This window comes from Echiichthys vipera (assembly GCF_963691815.1).
Source record: "Echiichthys vipera genome assembly, chromosome: 20".
Lineage (NCBI taxonomy): Eukaryota > Metazoa > Chordata > Actinopteri > Perciformes > Trachinidae > Echiichthys > Echiichthys vipera.
The window spans coordinates 10,472,548-10,496,547 of record NC_139845.1 but is presented as its reverse complement, the minus strand read 5'-3'; the positions used below and the strand labels follow the sequence as shown (position 1 = coordinate 10,496,547).

The 24,000-nt window shown below is 40.2% G+C and overlaps 1 protein-coding gene across 1 annotated transcript in view; it reads left to right on the top strand.

Moving 5' to 3' along the window:
• cacna1c (calcium channel, voltage-dependent, L type, alpha 1C subunit) overlaps positions 1 to 24,000 on the top strand; it is a gene marked incomplete at both ends in the record, with an annotated part of 197,538 nt that overhangs the window by 49,989 nt on the left and 123,549 nt on the right. Inside the window, 2 exons of the mRNA XM_083935268.1 lie at positions 13,255 to 13,678; positions 20,525 to 20,630. Of these exons, the coding sequence (XP_083791394.1) occupies positions 13,255 to 13,678; positions 20,525 to 20,630 (530 nt within the window). The remainder of the gene's footprint in view (positions 1 to 13,254; positions 13,679 to 20,524; positions 20,631 to 24,000) is intronic.

The following is a 24,000-nucleotide window of genomic DNA, read 5'->3' as shown; positions in this document are numbered from 1 at the left end:
TGCATAATGATCTTTGAAGTATTTTTGGAATTTCGAACACAGTAATTGTTCAGTCCTGCTGTTCTTTCCCACCACTTTCATTAAAATGTCACATTTCTGGTATGATTGTGTTTTTTTCTGGTGTTTCTGTGCCGGTTGTGAGGCTTGTGGATTTATGTATAGCAGACAGTGTGGTTTTGTCAGCAGAGCATGCAGAGTCATTAAAAGGACAAACACAAAAGATTCTGCTGTAGGATTTGTTTTCTGTCCCAAAATCCTACTAGATTTGCATTTTGTCTAAAATAAGCTTTGTATTATAAAGTTATGGTTGATAATATTGCTGGCTCTGGATGAAAAGTATTTATTTACGATGTCGTGTTAAACAAGTGACTGTGTTTTTCAGGTTCCACCAGTGGGGCCTGTTAAAGTCCAGGAGCTGGCAGTCCTGACCTCCTGAGCATTTTAAAGCAGCCCACTGAATTCATACACACTTTGTTTGTAAATGCGTATTTGGTAATACTGTGAAAAACTCAGATCAGATTCAACTCTAAATGGAAAATTAAAAATAGCAGACTGAGTGTGATGCTGTGAAATATTAATTTGTTGCCTCATAGATGAACACAAAATTCAGATTTTTGACATGTTTTGGCCTAGCTAACAAAAGGCTTCCCATAGGAGGTTGTTGAGATTTAGAAAATACCCCAGTTCTGTGTATCAAATCACAGTACCCCCCCCCCACACACACACACACACACACACATAAATAAAAATCTTCCTTTTAAATACCATTATATACACTTCAAATTGGCCATTTGTCAACAGTTAAGGCAGCCAAATATGTTACATGAAATGTACAAACTCAATATGGCTAACATCATGACAAGCTGACAAAAATACAGCTTGTGTGTGTGTGTTGTGTCAATCAAAACATCAGCACCTCAGTAGCATCGGGGATCTTTTCTTGTAAGTGATGCTATAACAAAAACCCAACAAAGTCTCTGTTCGAACTTAACAAATTGTATTGTTACCCTGGGTTACATCTGTTTCCCCTTTTTATCCAGAGAAAGTAGCTTTAACAATGTTCACTCAAGTTTTCATCAATGCTCTGCTTCGCATTAATACAGCCACACACGCTCCTTCCTGGAAGCTGCCCAGTGCAACCACAGTCTCTACCATGATCCCAGCGGAGCAAATAAGGGTTACATTCCTTGCCCAAGGGAGCATGTTAGTCAAACACTTTGTCTGTGCAGATTGTACTTGTTTTAGGGTTGCTTTTTTTTAAAGAAGTGAGACAAGCCATGTCCTTAACACTCCACTTTAACCTCTTGTCAACCCTGTAGCAGCTGTACCTGTTGGTAGAAACATGCATTGCTCATTTTTGCGGTCTTTTTTAGAGAGTGAGGTCAGTGGGTCCGGCTGGCACACTTGTCACAGGCAGTAAACACAGCAACAGAGCAAGAAAGCAAAGAAACTACACTGAAAGTGTGATGTTTCTGTAAATTTTGGAATCTTGTCTTTGATTTTAAAGGTCCCATATTGTCAAAATTGTATCCATGTCTTTTTGGAGTACAGGTTGGTAATCCACAGAGAAGTGCTCACAGCATATTCAGAAACTAGACTTCCGTACAGTTGTGATGACATTAACTCTTAGTTGTTAAAACAGGCTGGTGGTGGTGATGTTCAGCCAACTGTCTTTGCCATGGTAACCGATCCACAATGAGTGCACTCTACAGGAATGCCAGGGTGACCCAGAGAAATTGGGAGATTGAATTGGATCAGGCTTGATTTTCCATATTTTATCGTCAAAGGGTATGTTTTTACGAGATGACTGGAGGAAGTGAGTGATTGAATGTGCAAGTGATGGTTTGGTTTGCTGCCACAACGGCAGCTTAAGCAGCCAAAGCAGACATCCATCAGACTCTGTGTTATTTTCCAAGCTTGTAGAATCGATACAAATGCAACAATCAGACCAGAAATATGAAAATTAAAAGTGGCAATATTATTTGTTTGAAGATTACTTTGGTTTATTTATGATTTGCTTGAAGTGCGGGCATTGAGGAAAGTAAAAACTAGTGAGAGGGACAGATCGTTGACGGACAATGCCTTCACGTGTGTACATAATGAAATATGTGGAAGCATTTAACGGGACAAATCTGAAGAGGCAGAGGTTCTTGTGCAGTGGCAAAATGTGAACATGTTATGCAAAAACATGATTTTTTAATTAGCAAGTCTATAAAATGATATGTACAAGAAGTACCCAAGTGTTAAGTAAATCTGCATTGTTAAATGATGCATCATCTACTGCAGTAGGTATAGTGCTCATTCATGCATGTTCGGATGGTATCCAGGAAGCGGAGAATCATACAATGTATTTTCTACTGCCTTTGATTGTCTAAAACATCTGCAGCTTATTGCATTGCCCTGAGTAAATAACATCAGATACCTACCATACATATATATATATATATATATGGGACCTACAACATAAGCTTTCCACGCACTGTTTGATTATGTGCCTTAAACTGTAAATGGACTGCATTCAAATAGTGCTTTTCTAATGTTAGCGGACGCTCAAAGTACTTGTACAACACAATCCAGTATTCACCCATTCACACACATACACTGGTGGCAGAGGCTGCTATGCAAGGTGCCACCTACTCATCAGGATAAAGGTTCACAAGCGCACTCACACTCACACAAGAGCAACATGGGGTTCAGTATCTTGCCCAAGACACTTCAACATGTAGACTGCAGGGGCCAGGGATCAAACCGCCAACCTTTTGATTAGTGGACGTGGTGGTGCTGTACAGGTTGTCATGTGCAGCTCAGTTGGTTTTGCACTGTGATGACCTTGCCAAGGTTAGGAGTTCCATTCAGTGGGACTACACATACAGAGTATGCATGCAATTACTTTACAGGAAGGCACTTTGCATGAAAGCGTCGTTTGAATGGCATATGCTATACATTATAGGAGCCCATTTACTGATTCAAAGGGCAGAGAGGGAGAGCTATAAGGACAAGAAGACAAAGACAACAGAAAGAAAAGGGAAAGGATTGAATAAGAAGTGTGGAGAAGAGGGGGAATATGGCAAAAGGAAAGAAAATTAAGCAAGGCAACATTTACCATGAATTAGCAAACATCGCGTTTCCCCTCTGGACCCTTCACCAACAAATACTGTGCTCTCATGATGCAGAAACAGGAGCTGTTTATACTGTTTCAATCACAGCAAATTGGATAAAAGTGTCAGCTAAATAGCTAATGGAGATCATGAGCATTAGATGTAAGGAACGACAGAGAGAGAGAGAGAGAGAGAGAGAGACAGGTAGAGAGACAGTTGGTAACTGGGTTACTCTGGCCTCACATCTCTCCACTGCAGATGAATATTAATAAGGAGTTATTAATATCTGCTGCCTGCACTGTGTGTGAATATGTGTGTATGCAAGGTCGGCATGGAGGCGCAGTGTGCACAAGCCTTCCTCCTCCTCCTCCCGCTTCTCCTCCTTCTCCTCTTCCACGCAATCTGTATCTTGATCACTTTTTGCATGCTCACTTTGACTTTTCTTTTTTTCCATAAGTTTGTTTTTTTACTTCTCATCTTTTTTTCCTTTCTGTCTCATCTGCTTCGCCCCCGCATTCATTCTTCCTGTCTATCACAGCTCCTTATGTTTCACAGAGCGATGCTGGTGCCGATGCTGGCGCTGGTTTTGTCATAAATCAAAGCAGATGAGTTAATATATGACTATTTGTCAGCCAAATGATACATTTGGTCTATTAGAATTATCGCAGCGATTCAGTCTAAGTCGTTTTTTTTGGACAGTACTGTAATTGTTTAGTTTAACTGTAGCATCCAGCAATAGCAAAATTGGAACAAGATTCTGTATCTGTTGAGCTGCTTGTATATGAAGAATTGACATAATGAGTAATTGTTGTTGTTGCAGTCATCCATTACTGTGAGCCACTACGATGATCTGTGATCCCGTGCTGAGTTCTAAAGTTTGAAGTGTAGTGTACTCAACTGTTGCATTCATGAGATCAGCATTCATCAGAATCGTCAAAAACAGTTAACAGTATATAAACTGACTTTCAAAGAGACAGGCTTGGGAAGAGAAGGTTACTTTAATTGCTTAAATTTAAATGTTCAAATACGTTGTTGTTGTTTTTTCTTTACCACTTTTTTTTCCATTACCAATTTGCTGATTGATACAGGGAATTTTTGAACTGGAATAAAAATGAACCTTTTCTATGTGGATTTTACACTAATACGCCTATGCAAAGATACTTGATACATGACCTTATTAAAACATATTTAACAATACATTAGAGCCTACATACAATGTAGTACATGGTCAACCAATAAAAAGCTAAATAATCATCATATTCAGTATCAAATGACTATTTAATTAAAGAATAGGTGAAAATAAAACAAATAGTTTTGACACCATTCCTAAATCACCCCAAGCATTGTTTTTTCCGCCAAAGAAATGATATATATACTGTATATGATAGTGATAGATAGGTGCAAAGTATATCAAACTTCAAATTCATATTCAGACGTTGTGTATTTTTTTTTTGGTCTAAGGCAAGAACATTTGCCTGAGGGAAATTCACGTCATGAAAAAAAAATAAGACCTTGTTGGATTTGGCTCAGACTACTCAACTATCCAGCCAAGGGGGTGGTTTGACATGACTTAAAGGCTTAAAACCATACAGTCTTATCTTTCGCTCAAAGTTAGCCCTCTGAGGATTTACAATAGTATGTCATTGTTATAGCAATTGTCACTTGGATAGGGATAAATGACAATTAGCTACATTTAACAGCCCATGTGAGCTACTTTGATTAATTTCCTGAACCTCCAACATTTAATGGGGAAAAACTGCCATTGAGAGGATTTCTTTTACATAAGGTTGATTCCCATTGTGTTAAAACCCAAGAAGGACCAGAAGCTGCAGTTAATATAGACAGAAACAGAGAATGCAGCCAAAGACAATACAAACTCAACCATTTGGTTCCATGGTGTATGGGTACCTTTGATCGGCTTAATTTTGTAGCATTTTGAAAAAAATGACATAGCACTCCTTAGATCAACTAATCCATCCATTTTTTAACCCTAGCCATACAGTCTATCCACCTATCAGTGCTTCAGAACCATAATTCACAGCTTGAGGGTTTGTCCGAGCAGTGATAAACTAGAAAGTCCAGATGACAGTGAGCAATGTGCTGTTGAACACGGACTGGGGAGCATCAGTGCATGATCTATACACACGTATTCCCTCGACATGTTACTGTCACATCTATCTCATGCGTGGAGGGGTGTGCACATACACGTGCAAACACTTTTTCATTTCCCCTCCACTTCAATTTCCACCTCACATAGTATGTTACAGTTTAATGAATAAATCCATATACGATGGGGTTTTTGTAATCAGTGCTCATCGCCGCGAAAAGTGCAATAACAGCACGGAGGCGGCTCTTGCAAACAAAAGAAGAACATAATTTTATTGACTGGGCAAAAAGGGACAGACAACCTCAATTGTAGCAGGCAAAGGTGTTTACCACTCTGTATTCAGATAAATGAGAAGCACTTTATTTTCAATGTACAGTAAATGAGCAGGAATTTCCCTTGACAACAGGCTGTCCTTTTGTCTATTAAGAGTAAATATCCTGCACAGAAAGGTGATAAGTGTTGCACGGTTGTCATGTTTGTTTACCTCTCTGGTCCAATCCCAAGCATGTGATTTGCTGCCTCACATGTTTTCCTTGTAAATTACATGTCCTGCTCACGCTGTGTGGATTTTTTGTGTGCACACTTCTGTGTCAGCAGCGCATACTGTAATTGTCTGTTGGGGGGTCATAGATCAATGGTGAACAGGTGTGTGTGTGTGTGTGTGTGTGTGTGTGTGTGTGTGTGCGTGTGTGTGTGCGCGCGCATATGTGTGTGTGCATGTGTGCATGTGTGCACGTCGTGGGGAGCAGGTGTGTCTGTGTGGTGTGCTCACTCGGCCGGATAATGGGCACATATGGACAAAGTGAGAGAGAGACAAATGAGAGACATCCACACATATGCAGACACACACACACACGCACTCACACACAAACACACACATACACACACACACACCACGCACACACACATACACACACAAACACAGAGGGTATGGAGTAGCAAACCCATGTAACTGATACAGACAATTTGGATTTGTGCATACACTCTGTGCATGTATGTGTGTGAGTGTGAGTGAGTGAGTGGATGACACATAAATTGGATAAAAATACTATTAGGCTTACAACCGGTATTTATGATGACAATGATAATGAGGTTTAAGCATGATGGGATGTCAAACAAGCGCTGCAAAAAATGGAAGCAGTGGCAATCACAGTTTTTATGCCAAAAAAAGAAACACAATTTCACCACCAATATGCTGTTTTATGTTATTTATTTTAGTCTACATCAGAGTCTGAAAGTGGTTGTTAAAGACCGCGACAAAGGAACTTTGTGTGCATTACATTGGCAATGGACTATAGCTGCTTCTTTCTGGCTAAATAGATAATAGAGAGCAAGAGAGAGAATAATTGTCAGCTATTTGAAAATCACAGAGAGGGAAGTGATGGGAAAAAGAGTGAGAAGCAGTGAAGCAAGAAAGATCGAGAAAATGGGGTGATGAGGAGGGGTAGATTGATGGAGGAAAGGAGGTAGGGTGCGCGGCTGAAAATGAACTTGTCCGCTGCTTGAGAGCCAATGGAGGGAGTGACAGCTATATAGATTAGAGAGAAAAGAGAGGAGAGGAAGAGAAGTGATGAGGGGAGGGGGGAGGGTGATTGTTGTGGGATGAAGTGGTATGGAGGGATGAGGAGGAAGAAGAGGAGAAAAATAAGATGCAGACCTGAAGGGGAGGAGGAGGAGGAGGAGGAGGGGGAGGAGGAAAAAGAGGTACAGTGGCATATCTTTCGAAAGAAACGACAACTCAGCAGGGATGGCAAATGACAGGACTGTTGAGCATGTGTGTGTGTGTATCAGCATATGTGTGTCTTGTGGGACCCAAACGTGCTGGAAAAAAAGATCACTGGTCAGGCCCAATTTTCTGGACCTCAATAAGGCTGTTAATAAGATTTAGCTCTTTTTTTATATTTTGAGTTAGAGCTGCCGCAAGGTGTGTGGCTGCATGTGTGCGTCCCCCATTAATTAGTGTCTGATCAGGCGTCATCATCTGTTAATTGACTGATAATAACACCATCACTGTCCACCCAAATAGATCCCTGTTGGGAGGCGAGAAGAAGGAAATGCAGATGGAGGGAGGGAGTGAGAAATGAGGTAGACGCGAGTGAAGAGAAAGAGACGCGTACACAGAGGAGATGATGCAAAGGACTGATTTTGGGTGGGATAATCTGATAGGTCCACTTGCAAATGAGCTCTGCTGTTGAAATTGGAACTGTATATTGTTGGTAAGCAAGCATACTCTTGATGTGTTCGCTTGTGTGTGTGTGTGTGTGTGTGTGTGTGTGTGTGTGTGTGTGTGTGTGTGTGTGTGTGTGTGTGTGTGTGTGTGTGTGTGTGTGTGTGTGTGTGTGTGTGTGGCAATGACATTTAACGGCAAGTGCTCACAATTGCATTGATAGCATCTCTCCCCAGTCTTTATCATTAAGTAGATAACAGCTCGACTGACTTAACTTTGTATCACAGCTCATTACAGTCTGCAGTTCAGTTCACACTGAAGTTCGGCTCATTGAGGTTCATTTAAAGTTCAGTTAGAAGACTGACTTTATATGGACTAACGTCTAAAGTTTCAACATATTCTGCTCTGCCCTCATGCTTCATATTGATGGAATCTATCCGGTTTAACACTTGTACCACCATGACTTAGTCTTAATTCTTGCTACTAACTGGCTGATCTCTTTATTCTTTATTCTTCAGAACTGCTGTTATTCTTCGTGGTATAGATTCAACAAGGTGACAAACATATTGACTTTCCATCAGCCATTCTTCTCTGACCTCTACCAGCAACAATTTTTCGCCAGAGAACAGCTGCTCACTGGATATTTTCTCTTTCTTGGACCCTTCTCTGTAAACCCTATGATAATCATCAATGCTATATAAACTTTTTTGTGCAAATAAAACACAAAAAATACGCAAAAATAAGGGATACAATGTATATAGGGCACCACACAAACATCTGTACACAAGGTGTATATAGAGCTGAAAAATTAATTACAGAGGGAGTGGTATGAAACAATGGTGGAAGGATTACTCAGATATTTTTACTTATGTAAACGTAGTAATACTACAGTGTTCAAATACTCCTGCATTCAAAACATTACTTAAATAAAAGTACAAAAGTATTAGCAAAAAAGTATAGCTGCCAAAAGTAAAAAATACTAATTAGGAAGAATAATATATTAACGTATTAGATTATAATTATAGATGCATTAATGGGTTCCTCACTCGAATGTTTCCCCCGATAAAGGTGGAGCTTATCTTAATTATTTTATAAACCTCTTTGTAGATTATGTTGAAATAATACATCATAATCTATTAGTATGATAATAGTATTATATAATATATGTTATGTATTAAGAGTCTGAATCTGCAAAACAACTAAAGCTGTCAGATGCATGTAGTGACAATATTTCCCTCTAAGATGTTGTGTAGTGGGGGTAAGTACATTAAAGTTGCACTGAGGTACAATATATGTAGTATTAATATATTGTATTAGACCTTGTATACGGTATGTAGTACCAATAGCATTGACTGAGGTAGAGCTACAGTACCACCCTTGACTGTACTGTAACAGTGAAAACCTTTGTCCATACAAAGACCATTCACTGCACTGACGTTAATACTTTAAGAGTGAATTACTGTGAAATATTTTTGGCAGTAAAGTCATATGATGGATAAATAAATTATTGGATTAAGTCCTGTCACTCGTGGTTAAGCACCCTCGCCCTTCACTCACGTTTCTCATCTATCCCCCTTTTTTTTCTTGTTCCTCCGAGATTTAAATCTCCTCCTGTTTCCTCCTCTTTTCCTTCTCTGTATTTGTTCTCCCACTTCTTTATCCCTTCGTCTCCACCATACTTCTCACCTCCCTCTGTCTTCTTCATCCTCCTTCCTTTTCTTTTTCTCCCTCCCTTCATCCTTTTCCTTCTTCTCCCTCTCCCCTTCAGTCAGAATCGTATTTCCACGGGCTGCTTCCTGCAGAATAAAGAGCCGCTAATGGAATTATAGTCACTCACATCAGCACACAGTCTATCACTCACACACACACACACACACACACACACACACACACACACACACACACACACACACACACACACACACACACACACACACACACACACACACACACACACACACACACACACACACACACACACACAACATGACTATGCATGTGCTGGACAGACACACAGAGAGACATGCGGTCAGACAGACCAGATTAGTCAGCTCAGTATTATTAAAGTTTTACTCTCCTCTAATCCTCACACTCTCATTCATGCAGCACACACACACACACACACACACACACACACACACACACACACACACACACACACAAACACGCACACACACAAACACACGCAAATACTTACAAACACACACACCCTCAGTGGGATGCACCCTGTGAGAGGGGCAGGCAGTGTGAGATAAACTGATCACGCAGCAGTACAATTATGCCGAAAGTGATTATGTGTGTGTTTGTGTGAGTGTGTGTTTCTGAGAGATAGAGAGCGAAAGAGAGAGATGATGATGTGCAACAGCAGTCAGGAAGCAGATATTCACTCACACTGGTGGAAGAGGAAGACATTTTCCAGTGTAGAGAATCATCTGTGACAGTAGATGCATTTAGTCGTAGTTGTATGTATGTATGATAAAAGCAAGGTTTGCTATCCGGCTGATATGTCGTGACATAACACCCTTTCGAAATATGATTTCCGGGTCCAAGCCGGTCAGAGCCTGGTATTTCTACAACGCAGCAGTGCCTTGTTACCCGTTATTTGAACAGATCTGAGTTTTAGAAAAAAACAACATAATTGTCATTTTAATCTCTTTCTTATGGATGAAAAAGGTGTCTAACTGACGTTAGAGGTGATCGTAATTTTTCATATGTTCGGTCGCTGTGTTTGTTTTTTGTTTCAACAGAGCATTTGGACCCGGATATCGTGTTTTGAAAGGGTTTTACGTCAGATTTAACAGCTGGATGGACTTCTAGGTTCTCTGCTTTAAAAAAAAATATCACAGAAACCCTCTAAAATCAATCCCAGAGGTTAGAAAAAATGGGGACAATATAGTTCCATCCAAGTAATGAGATGCTTCAAACTGAAAACCACAGTGGTATTTCTCATAAGGCGCAGCTGCATCTGTTTGCAAGTGACTTCACTGCTGATGAATGTAAAGAATACCTCCTTGGGCATTATCGCTGTATTCAAAGCATTCTGCTCCTAAATATTTGCAGACATCTTGTGTTATTGTTTAGTCATTGCGTTTGATTTAAGATTGCCTTTAGGGCACTCAAGTTTTATTTTAGCAGCAATAAGAATAATAAAGTTCATTTATCCAAACAAATATTAGGTTACAATGTGCTTGGCATAAAACAGAAATAAAAAAAGAACAAATTACAGGAGTAAAACCAGGAAACCGCAATATCAATAAAACAAGTCACATAAAAATTGAAATGCAGGCTGTATCCACCGATATTACAAATCAGGTACGCTATTAAACTCAAAATAAAATTACTAAAAGGCCATTTGATGAAAATGAGTTCCAGGTCGAAGTGTCCTCATGGTCACAGCAGCAGGCTAGGCTCCTGTCTGTCTGGCTGCATGGGCAGGTGCTTGGGGGAGCCAGGCCATGAAGGTACCATCAACTGATCAATATAAGGACTACAATATTATCACTTGTTCCAATAAGAAACACATCAGTAATTGGTGTTTTTGTTGTCTTGTGGTATGGCAAATAAGGCTACTATATCAAGCTCATCATACTGGGAAAGTTCCGCATCCACAAATCCAAATGGACTGGATCCAAACCCTGCTTCAATAGAACATTTAAAAAAACCAAAAAAGCGATAAAAGCACCAATATTTTAGCAGAACTGAATTTGATTCGAGCTTCTGGCAATGTGGATTGTATCTGACTGTATTTCGAAATGTTTTTCTGCAATGTAATTTGTGCCATAAAGTTTGCATCAATAAAAAAAAAATACTAAAAAAAAAAACTAGCTCGCGCACAGACAGACTGGAGGCGGGGACGTGTCACCTAGGCAACGGCGAAAGCGGTAGTGCCCTTCGGGTATCTTTACATTTGTCCCGTTTACACGTTATGTAATGTTAGTGTTAAGATAACACACTAGCACGTTGTTGCTGTTGTGTTTGTTGTTTCACCTTTTACTTCTGTAGTGCTGCGTCAGTGCGAAGGCTAAACACATTGCTAGCTTGTCTGGCTAGCTTTCTAACCCATTTCTAAACCTGTCACTTGTGGAATATGACGCGTAAACTACTGACGCATGTAACGTTACTGTCGTACAACTTTAAGGTTCGTGCACTCAACTTACATTTGAGTTAATGTTTTCATTCTTCAGACTACTAACGTTACTTTACTGTTTCAGTCATCAATCTTTGACCTACACACATTGTTTGACAGCTAACGTTACTGGTTTCAGATCAAAATATTCAACCAAAACTGCATAAAAATGTGATATTTGATTATCATTTTAGACTGTAGGGTAAAGCTATGCATATTTTTGAATTTGTTAAGTAATGCAATTTTTAAACGAGTACTTAGAAATTAGTAATTTGTTAGGCTCTGAGTAATTTTAATTTCAAGTAACTCCCAACACTGTGAGAATTGCGTACCAGCACCTTTAAATAGTTTCTTTGACCAACCAGATTGTGTTTCTATACCAGCACCCGTTGAAACAAGGTCAATAGGCTAGATATTGCTGTGTAACATTACACACATGCTGTATTCTGAGCCACTTAAATGAGCAAGTGCTGACTTAAATGACACTTGATTTAGTACAATACTTTTTGGATGATATGTCACACTATGGGCACCTTTATACGTCTGTAAACACGCAGCATTTGCAGGTAGATGCGTCTTGGATGTATGTTCGTGTGATATAGTTTCAACTCCTCAGGCTCTAATGTTCTCTCAGGCCTGTAAGTTCATACGTAGAAACGTATAGCTCTGAAGAGAGACGGATGGGATTTCAGTGGATATTGTAACCACCCTGTAATCGTACTAGGCATACAGGATGAGTCTCTCTCTCTCTCTCCGCCTCCTCTCTCTAACCTCTGCACATCTCTTCTCACTTTTCCCCCTTTCTCTCTCCCCTTATCTCTGTTGGGATTAACTTTACAGGGGTTCACAAAGTTTTTCATTCTTTTTCACCCAAAAGTAGCTTTGCATTAGTGGGATTTGTGAATTTGACATTGGGAATTACATTTGGTGGGATGCACTGATTTATTGTGTGAACATTGGTTTTGGCTGATATTTACCTTGTTGACATTGGACTATCTGCAAATAAGATGACATTCACCGATGGTAGTGGCTGATGTTTATCTGCGGTCTTGTATCAATTATGCACTGACTAAATGTATTAAAAGGCTAAAAAGGCTTTTAAAGCAGCTCTTTTTCAAAAACAACATTCTTTTTCATTTGAAAGATGTTGTTCAATCAGGATAGACTTTGTTTGAGTGCACAATTATTTATTGACATGCACAATAAGATGATAAATCGGAAAGTATTTTGTGATTAGATACCAAATTATTTTTCTCTGTAGCTGTAATTTGAAACAATGATAAATAGTTGGGAGATAAAATGATCATTATGTTAGCACAGAGAATGATCGTTACACTAGCCAGTAGTTGCTGGTCTGATGAGTGGTGCTGAGTGTGTGTTGAATGGACTGCCTAACATGCACAATATGCTGAGGAACTAAACACAGTGAGCACACAGTGAGCTCTGTTGTACTTGTTTGACAGATAGGAGCGCATTAGTCATCGTCTATTCTACAAGGGGAGACGTCAGTGTCTGAAAAACATACAGGGCTCACTAACTGATCCGTCAACAATTCAAACACTCTAGAAGCCTCCAAAGTAAACTACCAAACTTTAGAAGATTGTAAAACTGTATCAACCTCCTGGAACCATGTGTGAAGTATAAAATCAACAAGAGAATCACTTACGGCCTGAATGAAATTATTTAAGACCTTACTGACAGTTAACCTGTGTTGTTTGCTGACTTACTTTCTCCTCTCCTCTCCTCTCCACTCCAGGCTCCGACTACTCTCCCCCTCCCCCCCTTCCTGCCTCCGGCCTGACCAACGAGCACAGTGGCGGTGATAGCCATGGTGACCATGGTGGAGGAGGGGGCGGGGTCAACCACGGGGTTGGTGTGGTGGGTCTGGCCCCTGAGCACATGGCCACACCGGGGGCGGCCCTGAGCTGGCAGGCGGCGATTGACGCTGCACGGCAGGCGAAGATGATGGGCAACGCAGCATCGGGCGGAGGAGCGGGGCTTGGGTCGGGAGGGGGCGGGCCCATCTCCACGGCCAGCTCCACGCAGCGGAAGAGACAACACTATAGCTCTAAGCCCAAGAAACAGACAACGACGACAGCCACAAGGCCGCCACGGGCCCTTCTCTGTCTCACACTCAAGAACCCCATCCGCAGGGCCTGCATCAGCATCGTAGAGTGGAAGTATCCTTTAACTAACCATTAGTGGACGTTTGTCTTTATACTGTTTGTGAAGTGTCATTTTTTTGAAGGTTGACACCTGATAATCTCACTGAATTAACTTTTGGTGGATAGCAGATCCTAGACTGCAGCAAACTAGTTGGCAAGGGACTTTGAAGCACGCAAGGGTCCCGAGGAGTTTCCCATCCCTTACATAGAAATCGGTCCACAGGCTGTTATAGGCAACGAAAAAAGTCAGAGCAGGTCTCACTTTTAAGTCATGTTACAACCCGTTAGCTCATTGGCAATAACAAATAATTAATACACGTAAAAGGTGTCACAAGGTTTATATAAAGGACAATTACAGCTTTTCATTTTCAGAGTTCAGTACAATATTTTTGCTCCTAAAAAAGACTTTGACTATCTGTAAAAGCTTACATCCCTTGAATATTTCCATGCAAATCACCTAAATCCTGTATTACTCAGGTGTGTTAAACCACATTGCTTCCCTCCAAAGTGTAATGGATGGATGGATGGATGGATGCTGGATTTAAGGTTTGCAGGTAGAAAAAAATCATGGCAATGAGAAGGAGGGGAAGAAAATAGGGCATAAGGGATGGGGGACATAAATACTTTGAGAATACATCACTTTTCCTCTTTTGTTTAATGTCCCTCTTTTCTCTTGTCTTTCTTTCTTAATCCATCTCTCTTCCTTCCTAAATCTCACTCATTGTGATCCTCTGCTCTCCACTCACTCACTCACTGGTCTTAATCCTTTTTCCCCTTCCTCTGTCTGTCCTCTCTCTCTCTTTCTATTCTCCCTCTTTCATCTCACATTCTTTTCTCACAGGAGGATAAAACAAATTGTGTCATTTTCGTCCCTCCTTCACACCTCTTCGAGCATATGTCTTCCCCCTAGCTTTTTCAAACTGCATTCATCCTCTCTCCCCCAGGTCCACCCATGCCTCCACCCCCTCCCCCTCCACCCTCCACCTCCACATCTCTCTCACCATTTATTATTCGTCTCTCCCTCCCTCAGCCCATCCAAATCCCTTTATTCCTGCTGCTCTTCCACCCGTCCTTCCTTTCTACCCTTCCTATCCTTCCCTTCCTTTGCTTTTTTTTAAGCTGCTGAACATAATGACTTGGTTTTCCCTTGGGGTGAGATAGCGGGAGAAACGGAGAGAGACAGAAAGGGTCCACATGAGGGTCCACATGAGCATCAACTCAGCAAGAGCACAGTCACACATCGTCCTCAGAGGGAGAGAAGAGAAAAGGAGGGGTTGGGGAAATGAGAAGGGCAGGGATGTGGGCAGGACATGGATGTCGATAGGAGAGATGATAGAGCGGATGAGTTAAGTAGAGAGGGAGGGATGGAGAGGAGGATGGGAAAGGTGAACGAAGGAAAAATCGCAGAGCAGGGGGAGGGCAAAAAATGTGGTTGCGGGTAGGAGGATAATGAAGGAGGAACAGGGAAAAGCAAGTTCAAAGTGTGTTTATGTGGGTGTGTGAAGAGGGTTGCATTAGGAAATGTTCAGAGTTGTTAACATTTTAGGTTATATTGAGAAAAGGTACTATGGAAAAGATAGGTCTGTCATAATAGTACACCACACATGTATATCATCAACTCAAGGACATCCCACATCTCACAATAATACTAAAAAACAAGTTAAAAAAAGAAAAGAAAATCCTTTAATTGGGCTTTTAAGGGATTTGTATTTAGTATTGTTACTATGAACAAGATATATTGAAAAGATTTTTCTCTGCCAACATATTCTCACAGCATATTTTTTTTGATATTCAGTGATAAATGATGGCATAATTCTTGGTGACATTCTTATGAACCTTGTATATTTATCAAATAACCACACCATGACTGCTTGGTTCTATTCAGTCCAGCATTTGTTTTGATGGTTTTGCTCAGTTTAATGTGAAACGGCTCTGAAGTCCACCATGGTGTTTGTTTTTTTCCCATGCATATCACTCAAACAATAGAGATATTTTGTATTAAAAACAAATCCAAATTCCCCATGGAAACAGCCCTGCCTTTTAGAGAACGTGTAATCTCCCTCTATGTGGTACGCCAATGGATGCAGGCAAATTACTTCTAATCACCTTGCGTATTTTTAGTAATTATTATATGTCATAAAGTCAAAGGTAGCCTTTAAGATATCCCATCAAGCTGTACTTATGTTGTTTAAGAAAAGAAAATGAATGAAAAAGAAAGCATGCCTTAAACCCTCAGGGTCACTGGAACCATCTCAACCAATGACTGATGGGTGTTCAGATCATTACTCACAATTCCCAGCATCATTCATTTAAACAACTCTGAAGGGAGGGGAGGATGAGAGACAGGGGGTGCTTTTCATTATGCTAACTAATTCTTCCTTGCGTCGTCTCTTCTCCTATGACCAGGATATCATTTCCCTTCTGCCAATCCCTTAAATGCACCTTGAGGAGTGAGTAGCTTCCGGAGGAGCCTAGAGTATGGAAACACAGGGGTATCCTACGCATAAGTAATCAACGCTAGTTAAAACGGACGCCATGGAACCAAGGATTTCTCATTTGGCAGCATCGGCTCCTCCAGCCTCGCGACTTTTGCTCGCATCTCTCACTCACATCCTTACTGGGAGGAGCTAAGTGGTGCAAGTGATGGAAGTGAGGACACACATTAGCATAATAAACTGCACCCAGAGTGACCGAGGGAGACAGATGAAGTAATGGGATGAGTGAGGGAAAGACAAGGGACATTAGAGTGGGTTTTTGGGGAGAGACCGGAAAGAGGAAGAAGTAGACAGGATGAAAACTCCCCATCAAACTGTCAGTCATACTGCCTGCTTGTTTATCTATCCAATCTACTTTGGGGTGTCCTTCATAACTGCAGTGTGGGCCTGTTTGAACATTAGTTTGTGCATTTGTGCTCTGTTCTGTATGCATTTGTTCTGTTTACGTGTATAGTTATGCATTCCTGTGTTGTTTTTATTTTATAGGGCTTTGCATGTGTATGTGTGTGTGCCCCTGTGTGTGTCCTGTATTCTAAGAGTACCACTGTCTCTAGAGATAGCAGATCCGAAATCTTCCTCTCTTCCTCCTCTGTTACCATGACAACAGCTACTGCTCTCAACAGGTCGATGGTCGTACATATGTACGCAAACACACACACGCAGACAGATTAGACAACACACACATAAACACCGTTGAAAAGCACACATACTTACACACAGATGGTAAAGGACTGAAACATACAGACACAGTAACCTCACATGTTGTGTAATTATAGCATGTAAGCGTTACCTGCACTCTGGGGCAGCATGAGATCACACTAAGTGTTAATTTTGAAAATGTGTCATTGAGTGCATTTACACACACACATACACACACACACACACACACACACACACACACACACACACACACACACACACACGCACGCACGCACGCACGCACGCACGCACGCACACACACACACACACACACACACACACACACACACACACACACACACACACACACACACACACATACACACAGAGTTTCCTAACTAACAGTTTATATATTGCATCAGGTCATAAAAGGGGTTATACTACTTGTCTGCATTTCAGCTCAATCAGGAAAGCAGAAATACATATATTCTCAGCATAACACAGCAGAGTGTTGAGCTCAACTTTTCCCAGATAATATCAGTATATCCCTGGTTTCTTATTTGTGTTTGTCGAGATAAGAGGTTATCTGTGTTATTGTGTGCTGCATATGGTGGTTATGTGAGGCAACTGCTGAACGCAGATCATTTTATAGAATAAGAGCATCCTGGTGTATATGTGGATGCAATCCCAGTGTGACAATTTGTCGTAAGCATATACAGTTAGCTTGTTAAAATGCTGAATGTGTATGTTAAATTCCAAAATGCCTCAGACTGTAGCCCTGTGATGAATACATCATGTCAGCTATGAAACCTGCTGAGCTAACTGTATGCTGATTTCAATTGTATTTTATTTATGGTGGTTTCTCTGGAGTTGTCAGAGTCATTTCCCCCAATTAGCTTTGGGCCAGATTGTTACCACTAATATTTATATGTTGCTAGAGATGGATATTTGCTATTGTTATGCTGATTAATGTGTATTATTAATAGACTTGGTACTTGTTTTGATGTACCCTAGTGTTGCTCTCAACAGCACAGCAGACAGTAGATTTATTATCATATTGATGGAAGCAGACCTCCAAGGTTTTCTCAAATTATGGGTCAGGAACCCAAAGTCAGTCACAGGCCTGTTTTTCTGTAGGTCCCCACGTGTCTGGAGTGCTTTAAAAACAAACCCCTGGTACAGTATAAGTGTGAGTGATTAACTTTGATGCATTTTGGTCCCCTTGTGGCCGATGATGTTCAAGGGTCAATCCTTAATCCAAACATGAACTAAGTATTAGTTCCACCATAAAAAGCTTAAGATTTCGTTTTCTCCCCCTCGCTTTTTTTCTCTGTGCAGGGCTTTTTCTGAAACTGTAGTTAAAGCATAACAAAACAGGTCTGTTTCTAGAGGCCACGCAGCAGGATTGCTACTGTGAAGTCATTAAGTTTACTTCTTATTTAAAGTAAAACTCTGTAATTAATTTGTCACGACAGTTCCACCTCTCCTCTGCCATCACACCTTTTAGAAAATGTGTTTGGTAATTTTCAAAAATATAAATGAAATGCATCAGTAAAAAAAAGTTTACTAATAAATTGCAGATGTGGTTTTAGCTGACAACAACAATTTCTCATGTTGAGATCGTAAAGTGGAGTATTCAGTCAACTTTAGAAACTTTAATCAAGTGTTCACGGCCTTGTGGAGGAGAACAAAACATTTAATAGTTTCTTTTTATTTCAAAATTTAAGGATGATAAACACCTGAGGTGGAACTTACAAGCTGCTAAGAAGTTCAAGGTGTCCTTTTCCCCTTTTTTTCTAATTTCTTTGGTCACTTTCTTAAGTACTGCTGCGTACTCCCTATTTGGGTCTTAGCAGGATGTAGACAAGGATCAACAAGGATCACTCATTGGCTTCCCACCTGCAGAAACTGCCACTTGTTTTGGATGTTGAGTCCAACAAATTCAGATTCAAACGAAAAGGCCTGCATTCATTGTGTGATGTGTGTTGAATGTTAGTGTCAGCTAAAAGTGTACATTACTTTGCTTATAGTTTGTCTTCTGGATTTAAGTTTCTGACACTGAAACTCATGAATACATTGCTGTTTACAATATACTTCAAGACCTAGAGTCTAGACTAATTTGACATGCCGCCAAGAGAGAGAGGAAGAAAGAACAAGAGGGTGAAAGAAAGAAAGAAAGAAAGGAAGGAAAGAATGGAAGAAGAGAGCAGAGGGGGAGCAAAAGGAGGTGGAGGGAGGTGACAGCAGTGATAGTTAGTAATTGTGTTGATGTAAACCAGACCTCCTTTATCTCTCCTTCACATTCTCTCCCTCATGCTCCATTCTCTCTCACTTTGCATCTCTCCCTCTCGGAGGCCAAAAATAATGAGGTCACTCCCCTCTCAAGGACCGTTCCATATAAAAAAAAACCCTCCATGTCTCTCCTCTCTCATTCCATCTCGCACTCACTCTTTCTCTGCACATCCCGTCTTCCACGCGACAGGCCTGCTCCTCGACGCACCCATATTAGGGCATGCGCTGTCTGTCTACCCCCCCTCCCCCCCTTGCACACACAAAGAGGTTCCTAAGTGACCCAATGTGTCTTATTGTTAACGCAAAGGCAAACTCAACAGCTTTGATCTCTCTTGTTAAGTACACTGCTTGTGCACTCTACTATGTGTGTATATATACCTCTGCTTATGTAAGGATGTTTTATCTTGTTTAAAAATGCTTTGTTAAAATAACATGCTTGATATGAATTTTTTTTTCTATTCAGGAAGGTCAGAGGTTAGTCTGTCTTCATTTCTACTGTGTACTAGTGGTTGTCATGGATCATTCTAAACCTCCCTGAACCTCGTACAGATTTATATTATTTAAAAAGCAATGTGGGAAAATGTGGGACTGGCAGTTCACTGGCTCACCTTCACCTCAAAAGTAACACTTTTTCTCCTGTAATGATTGATAAAGAGGCACCACATGATCAAAGTCCAGATAGATACTCTCAGGTATTAAAGACTGTGAGCAAGAAAATATTGATATACTTGAATATCCCAATATTATATTTTGTGATACTGTCTCAGTTTTCAAAAACACCTGAGCGTGGGGGATCTCAGCTGATATGAAGAGGCTGTAGTGGACTCCGTTTTAAAGCTAGAGTAAGATATTAGTATCATATTGTTTTCTGGATATTAGTTTATGTCCTATGACATTTGGAACTAGATAACCAAAGTCATCCATTGGTGCCAACCATCTCATGTTGGCTTGTCTGGAAGGGAGCACTGCTGTGAGAACCTGTGGTTAATTTTATGCTAATTCAGTTTATTTCATGCTATATATGGAAGTGCTATAATGTGTCTTCAGCCATTTGACTTCCACTCCAACGTAAAAACATATGCACATGGTGGTGTGTTCTCTATACTACGGCAGTTTTAAACTAGATTTAAAAATTCACAATATATTGCTTTGCTTACGCAATATATCACAATACACTGAATCGTAACACCTGTATCATGATACACATTATATTGCCAGATTATTGCCAATACACAGCCCTATAAGACATATTGTTACACAAACCCAGGACCAGCAGGCAATAGAATGGAAAACAATCAGACTGAATATTATTGTGACCTATCCGAAGGCCGAACGTCAGTGTTACCAGGTAGATGAGCTCTACTGTGTAAATGTCTCTATACTTGTGTTTTGTGTACTCTGCTCCGCTGTGTATATTCCTTAATCCTCCCCTCAGACCATTTGAGATCATCATCCTGATGACCATTTTCGCCAACTGTGTGGCCTTAGCTGTCTACATCCCCTTCCCTGAGGATGACTCAAACGCCACCAACTCCAACCTGGTGAGTAATCTACAAGATTTAAACTGCTTTACACTTAAACACGCTTGGTTACCATTTAGTCCAATAGCTGCTGGTTTGTGTAACGGCTGTGTTTCCCATGCGGGTATCTTATCTTGACTCACATTTGATTAGGTGTGTTGTTGATTTAAGAAACATTTCTTCAGAAGAGTTTTCTGTTAACTAATATTACTGAGCATTTTCACATATCCAGCTGATTCTATTGTGTTTGATTTGCTGTCATGTAGAGATGCACCGATCCATTTTTTTCCGATCCAATCCGATACAGATACCTGGGCTGAGCGTATCGGCCGATACCTGATAGCGATCCGATCCTACTGTTGAATGAATGAATGAACCGTATACTTTGCCATGTGAGTGAAGACATCAGGCTTGACAAAAACATTTAGCCTTGTAACAAATGAACACAGATATAAATGTACTTAATATTATTTTTTAACAAAAAAGTGTACATTAGCAGCAAAAACAAATAAATAACACTTCCATGTAAAGTGCGCTTCACACAGGTATTTTAAAATGTGATATAAAACTTAACGGTGTTGCACACATAGAATTGAATTGACTAGATCGCTGTAACTGTATTGCTATGTATGATATTAATAAACAAGAAATGACCGGTTCGGCCTCATTCATCCGATATCCGATCCAGCTAATTATTCAATATTGGAGCCGATATTCGATCCGGGTATCCGATCGGTGCATCTCTACTGTCATGTGTGTGTGTGTGTGTGGGGGGGAGGTTATGAAGGTGAAAGACAAGAAGTGTGGAGTGAAAGAGTGAAAGGCAAGGACAGTGGAGGAAAAGTGGGGAGTAAAACAGAACCTCTTTATTTAAATAATATCTTCTTTGAGCATAATTTGCTCTTATCATTGGTTGTTTGGATAGTTGTTGATTAAGATGTTTCACTGTGAAGCTTGGGGAAAATGGAGTGTTTGAGTTATTTTGACAGAGGACTCTGGAGTTGTTTTGAATGAAGCCATGTGAATGCATTTGATCAAAGGCAAAGCATCTTTTTCTTGTGGGCAACAGAAAGGTTTTGGCTAAGGAGGAAATAGTTGTTCTGATTTGAGTAATGATTTTGCGGTTGCCAAATCGTCATCTGGTTTAATGTACTAAATGTTGTAGAATTTGATATTTTTCAAAGTAAAGCAAAAATATTTTACAAAACAAAGACATCTGGTTGCGCTTCGATTTATTCTTGCCAAACTTCTTATCTATTTACTTCAACCTGGTCACTCACCAGGGTGTATTTGTGTGTGTGTGTGTGAGTATAAATCTGTGAATACGTGTTTCTCTGTGGTTATATAAATCAATATCCATCCATCCATTTACTATACCCGCTTAGGATAAGCCAATTCTAGCAGACATTAAGACATTAAGCCAGAGGAAGGGTACACCCAGGACAGATCACCAGTCAATCACAGGACTACAGTATAAATCAGTATGATGACGTATATCTGAACAATGTGCGTGTCCTTCTTTAGTCTTGTTTGTGTCTGTGTCAGCTTGCAGATATATGCCTATGTATTAGTTTGAGGACACTAATCCCTCCGAGGCCATGTAACATCTGTCACTCGGTTTTTCCTTCTTTCTAAGAATGATTTAGCCACATTTACTTATTTCTGAGAGCTTGTGCTGTACTGTGGTTTTCAGATCGCCTGCTGTGTGTAAGTGGACTTTTTAATGTGCCCATTCACATTTCAACATGTCCATGCACAAGCTAATTGCTGATTTAGAGAATCTCATTAGTGTTAGGGAGAGTTTTACTGTCATTAGTTGACAGAGGATAGCGAATTTGACCTTGTCTTTACAGTTGCTTTGGGCTTGACTCTACATCATCGAGAGGAGAAATAACATGTGTTTTCATTTGTTTTACTGTGTATCTACCCCCTAATTTTTTCCTATATTACTTTCCCTGTAAGGCCTTACAGGTTAAGTCTCATCAATCACATTACAGTTACTAATTCAACAATGTATGGCATTCTCTTGCTTCTTTAAGCTGTTCATTAGAGTAAAATCTTAAAAAAAAAAGTCTTGAGATTACAGGTAGAAAGCTAATGGATGAACCATTTAATTTAATTGGAAAGAAATCACATTGCCAATTAAATCAACGCAGCAGAATGGTCAGTGCCGCGGGCATTTTTATGTGTACTATTGCAAAGCAACACAGTCATTTCCGTATAAACCGACTTGCAGCAAGTCACGGCGAGGGGTTTTACAGTAACTAGTAACATTAGTCACATTTACCAACTTATGCTCTATCCTCACACTCCTGTCACCACGTATAGGAAAGAATATTGCTATCACCACCACCACACTTTGTGGACGCAAGCCATTTTGATTTGTACTCGTCAAATTACCACGGCAAACGGCTGAATGTCCATTCCATCTAGTTTGATTGAGATTGGATTAACCAACAAAGAATACATTATATACAACTCAGACAGACCGAACTTAAATTAACTTTGAGATGCATCTTGAAAGCCTTGACCTCCAGGATAAACATTCCCCAATGAATACAGGTAGCACAGCGGTTTAAGGTTGTGTAAAACAAATATAGTGAATTATTTGTGACTTTTGTCACATAATACAAGCAAGGTAAAGCATTGCATTTAAGAAAAGTAATGCTTATCATATAACTTGTTTATGTTTTCAGTGGACAGTCTAGACTGGATAGCAGTAGGTCTACTGTCTCTCAGTGTCTGTCAACAGCATGAGGAGAATTTTAATGCTACTGTTTTGGCCATTTTGTAACCATATACACACACACACACACACACACACACACACACACACATACACACATACACACATACACTCTCCCACACAAACAGACACTAACAGGCCCACTCAACCCACCACCACCACCACAGCTGTGGTCAATTAGTTTTATAACCTTCTGACAGACAGGAAGCAGTATGCAGATGGACTAGAGGCCTAAATACACAGTTGAACCATCTATCTCTCTGTATGTGTGTGCGCGTGTGCGTGTGCGTGTGCGTGTGCGTGTGTCTCTGTTTTATTTGTACATTTTTTTGTTTTTATTTTAATTGTGTATGGTATTAACAAGTATAAAAGTTAAAACAAATAGTCTTTTGTGGGGAAAGGGAAAGTAGTAGAAATAGATTATGTCTACACCCACCCTCATAATGTGTCTCCGTGTAAATATGTTACATCATTAACTGTTTCCAAATGACACATAACATTTACATGGCCAGAAGTGCGTTTACTTTGTGTTTCCAATATGCATTTACTTTGACGATTGATCTTATTCAGTTCTTTTATTGTGCTTGCTAGACAGTGATTAAACCCCAAACTACCAGAATTCATCTTCTTTCTCATTGGTTAATT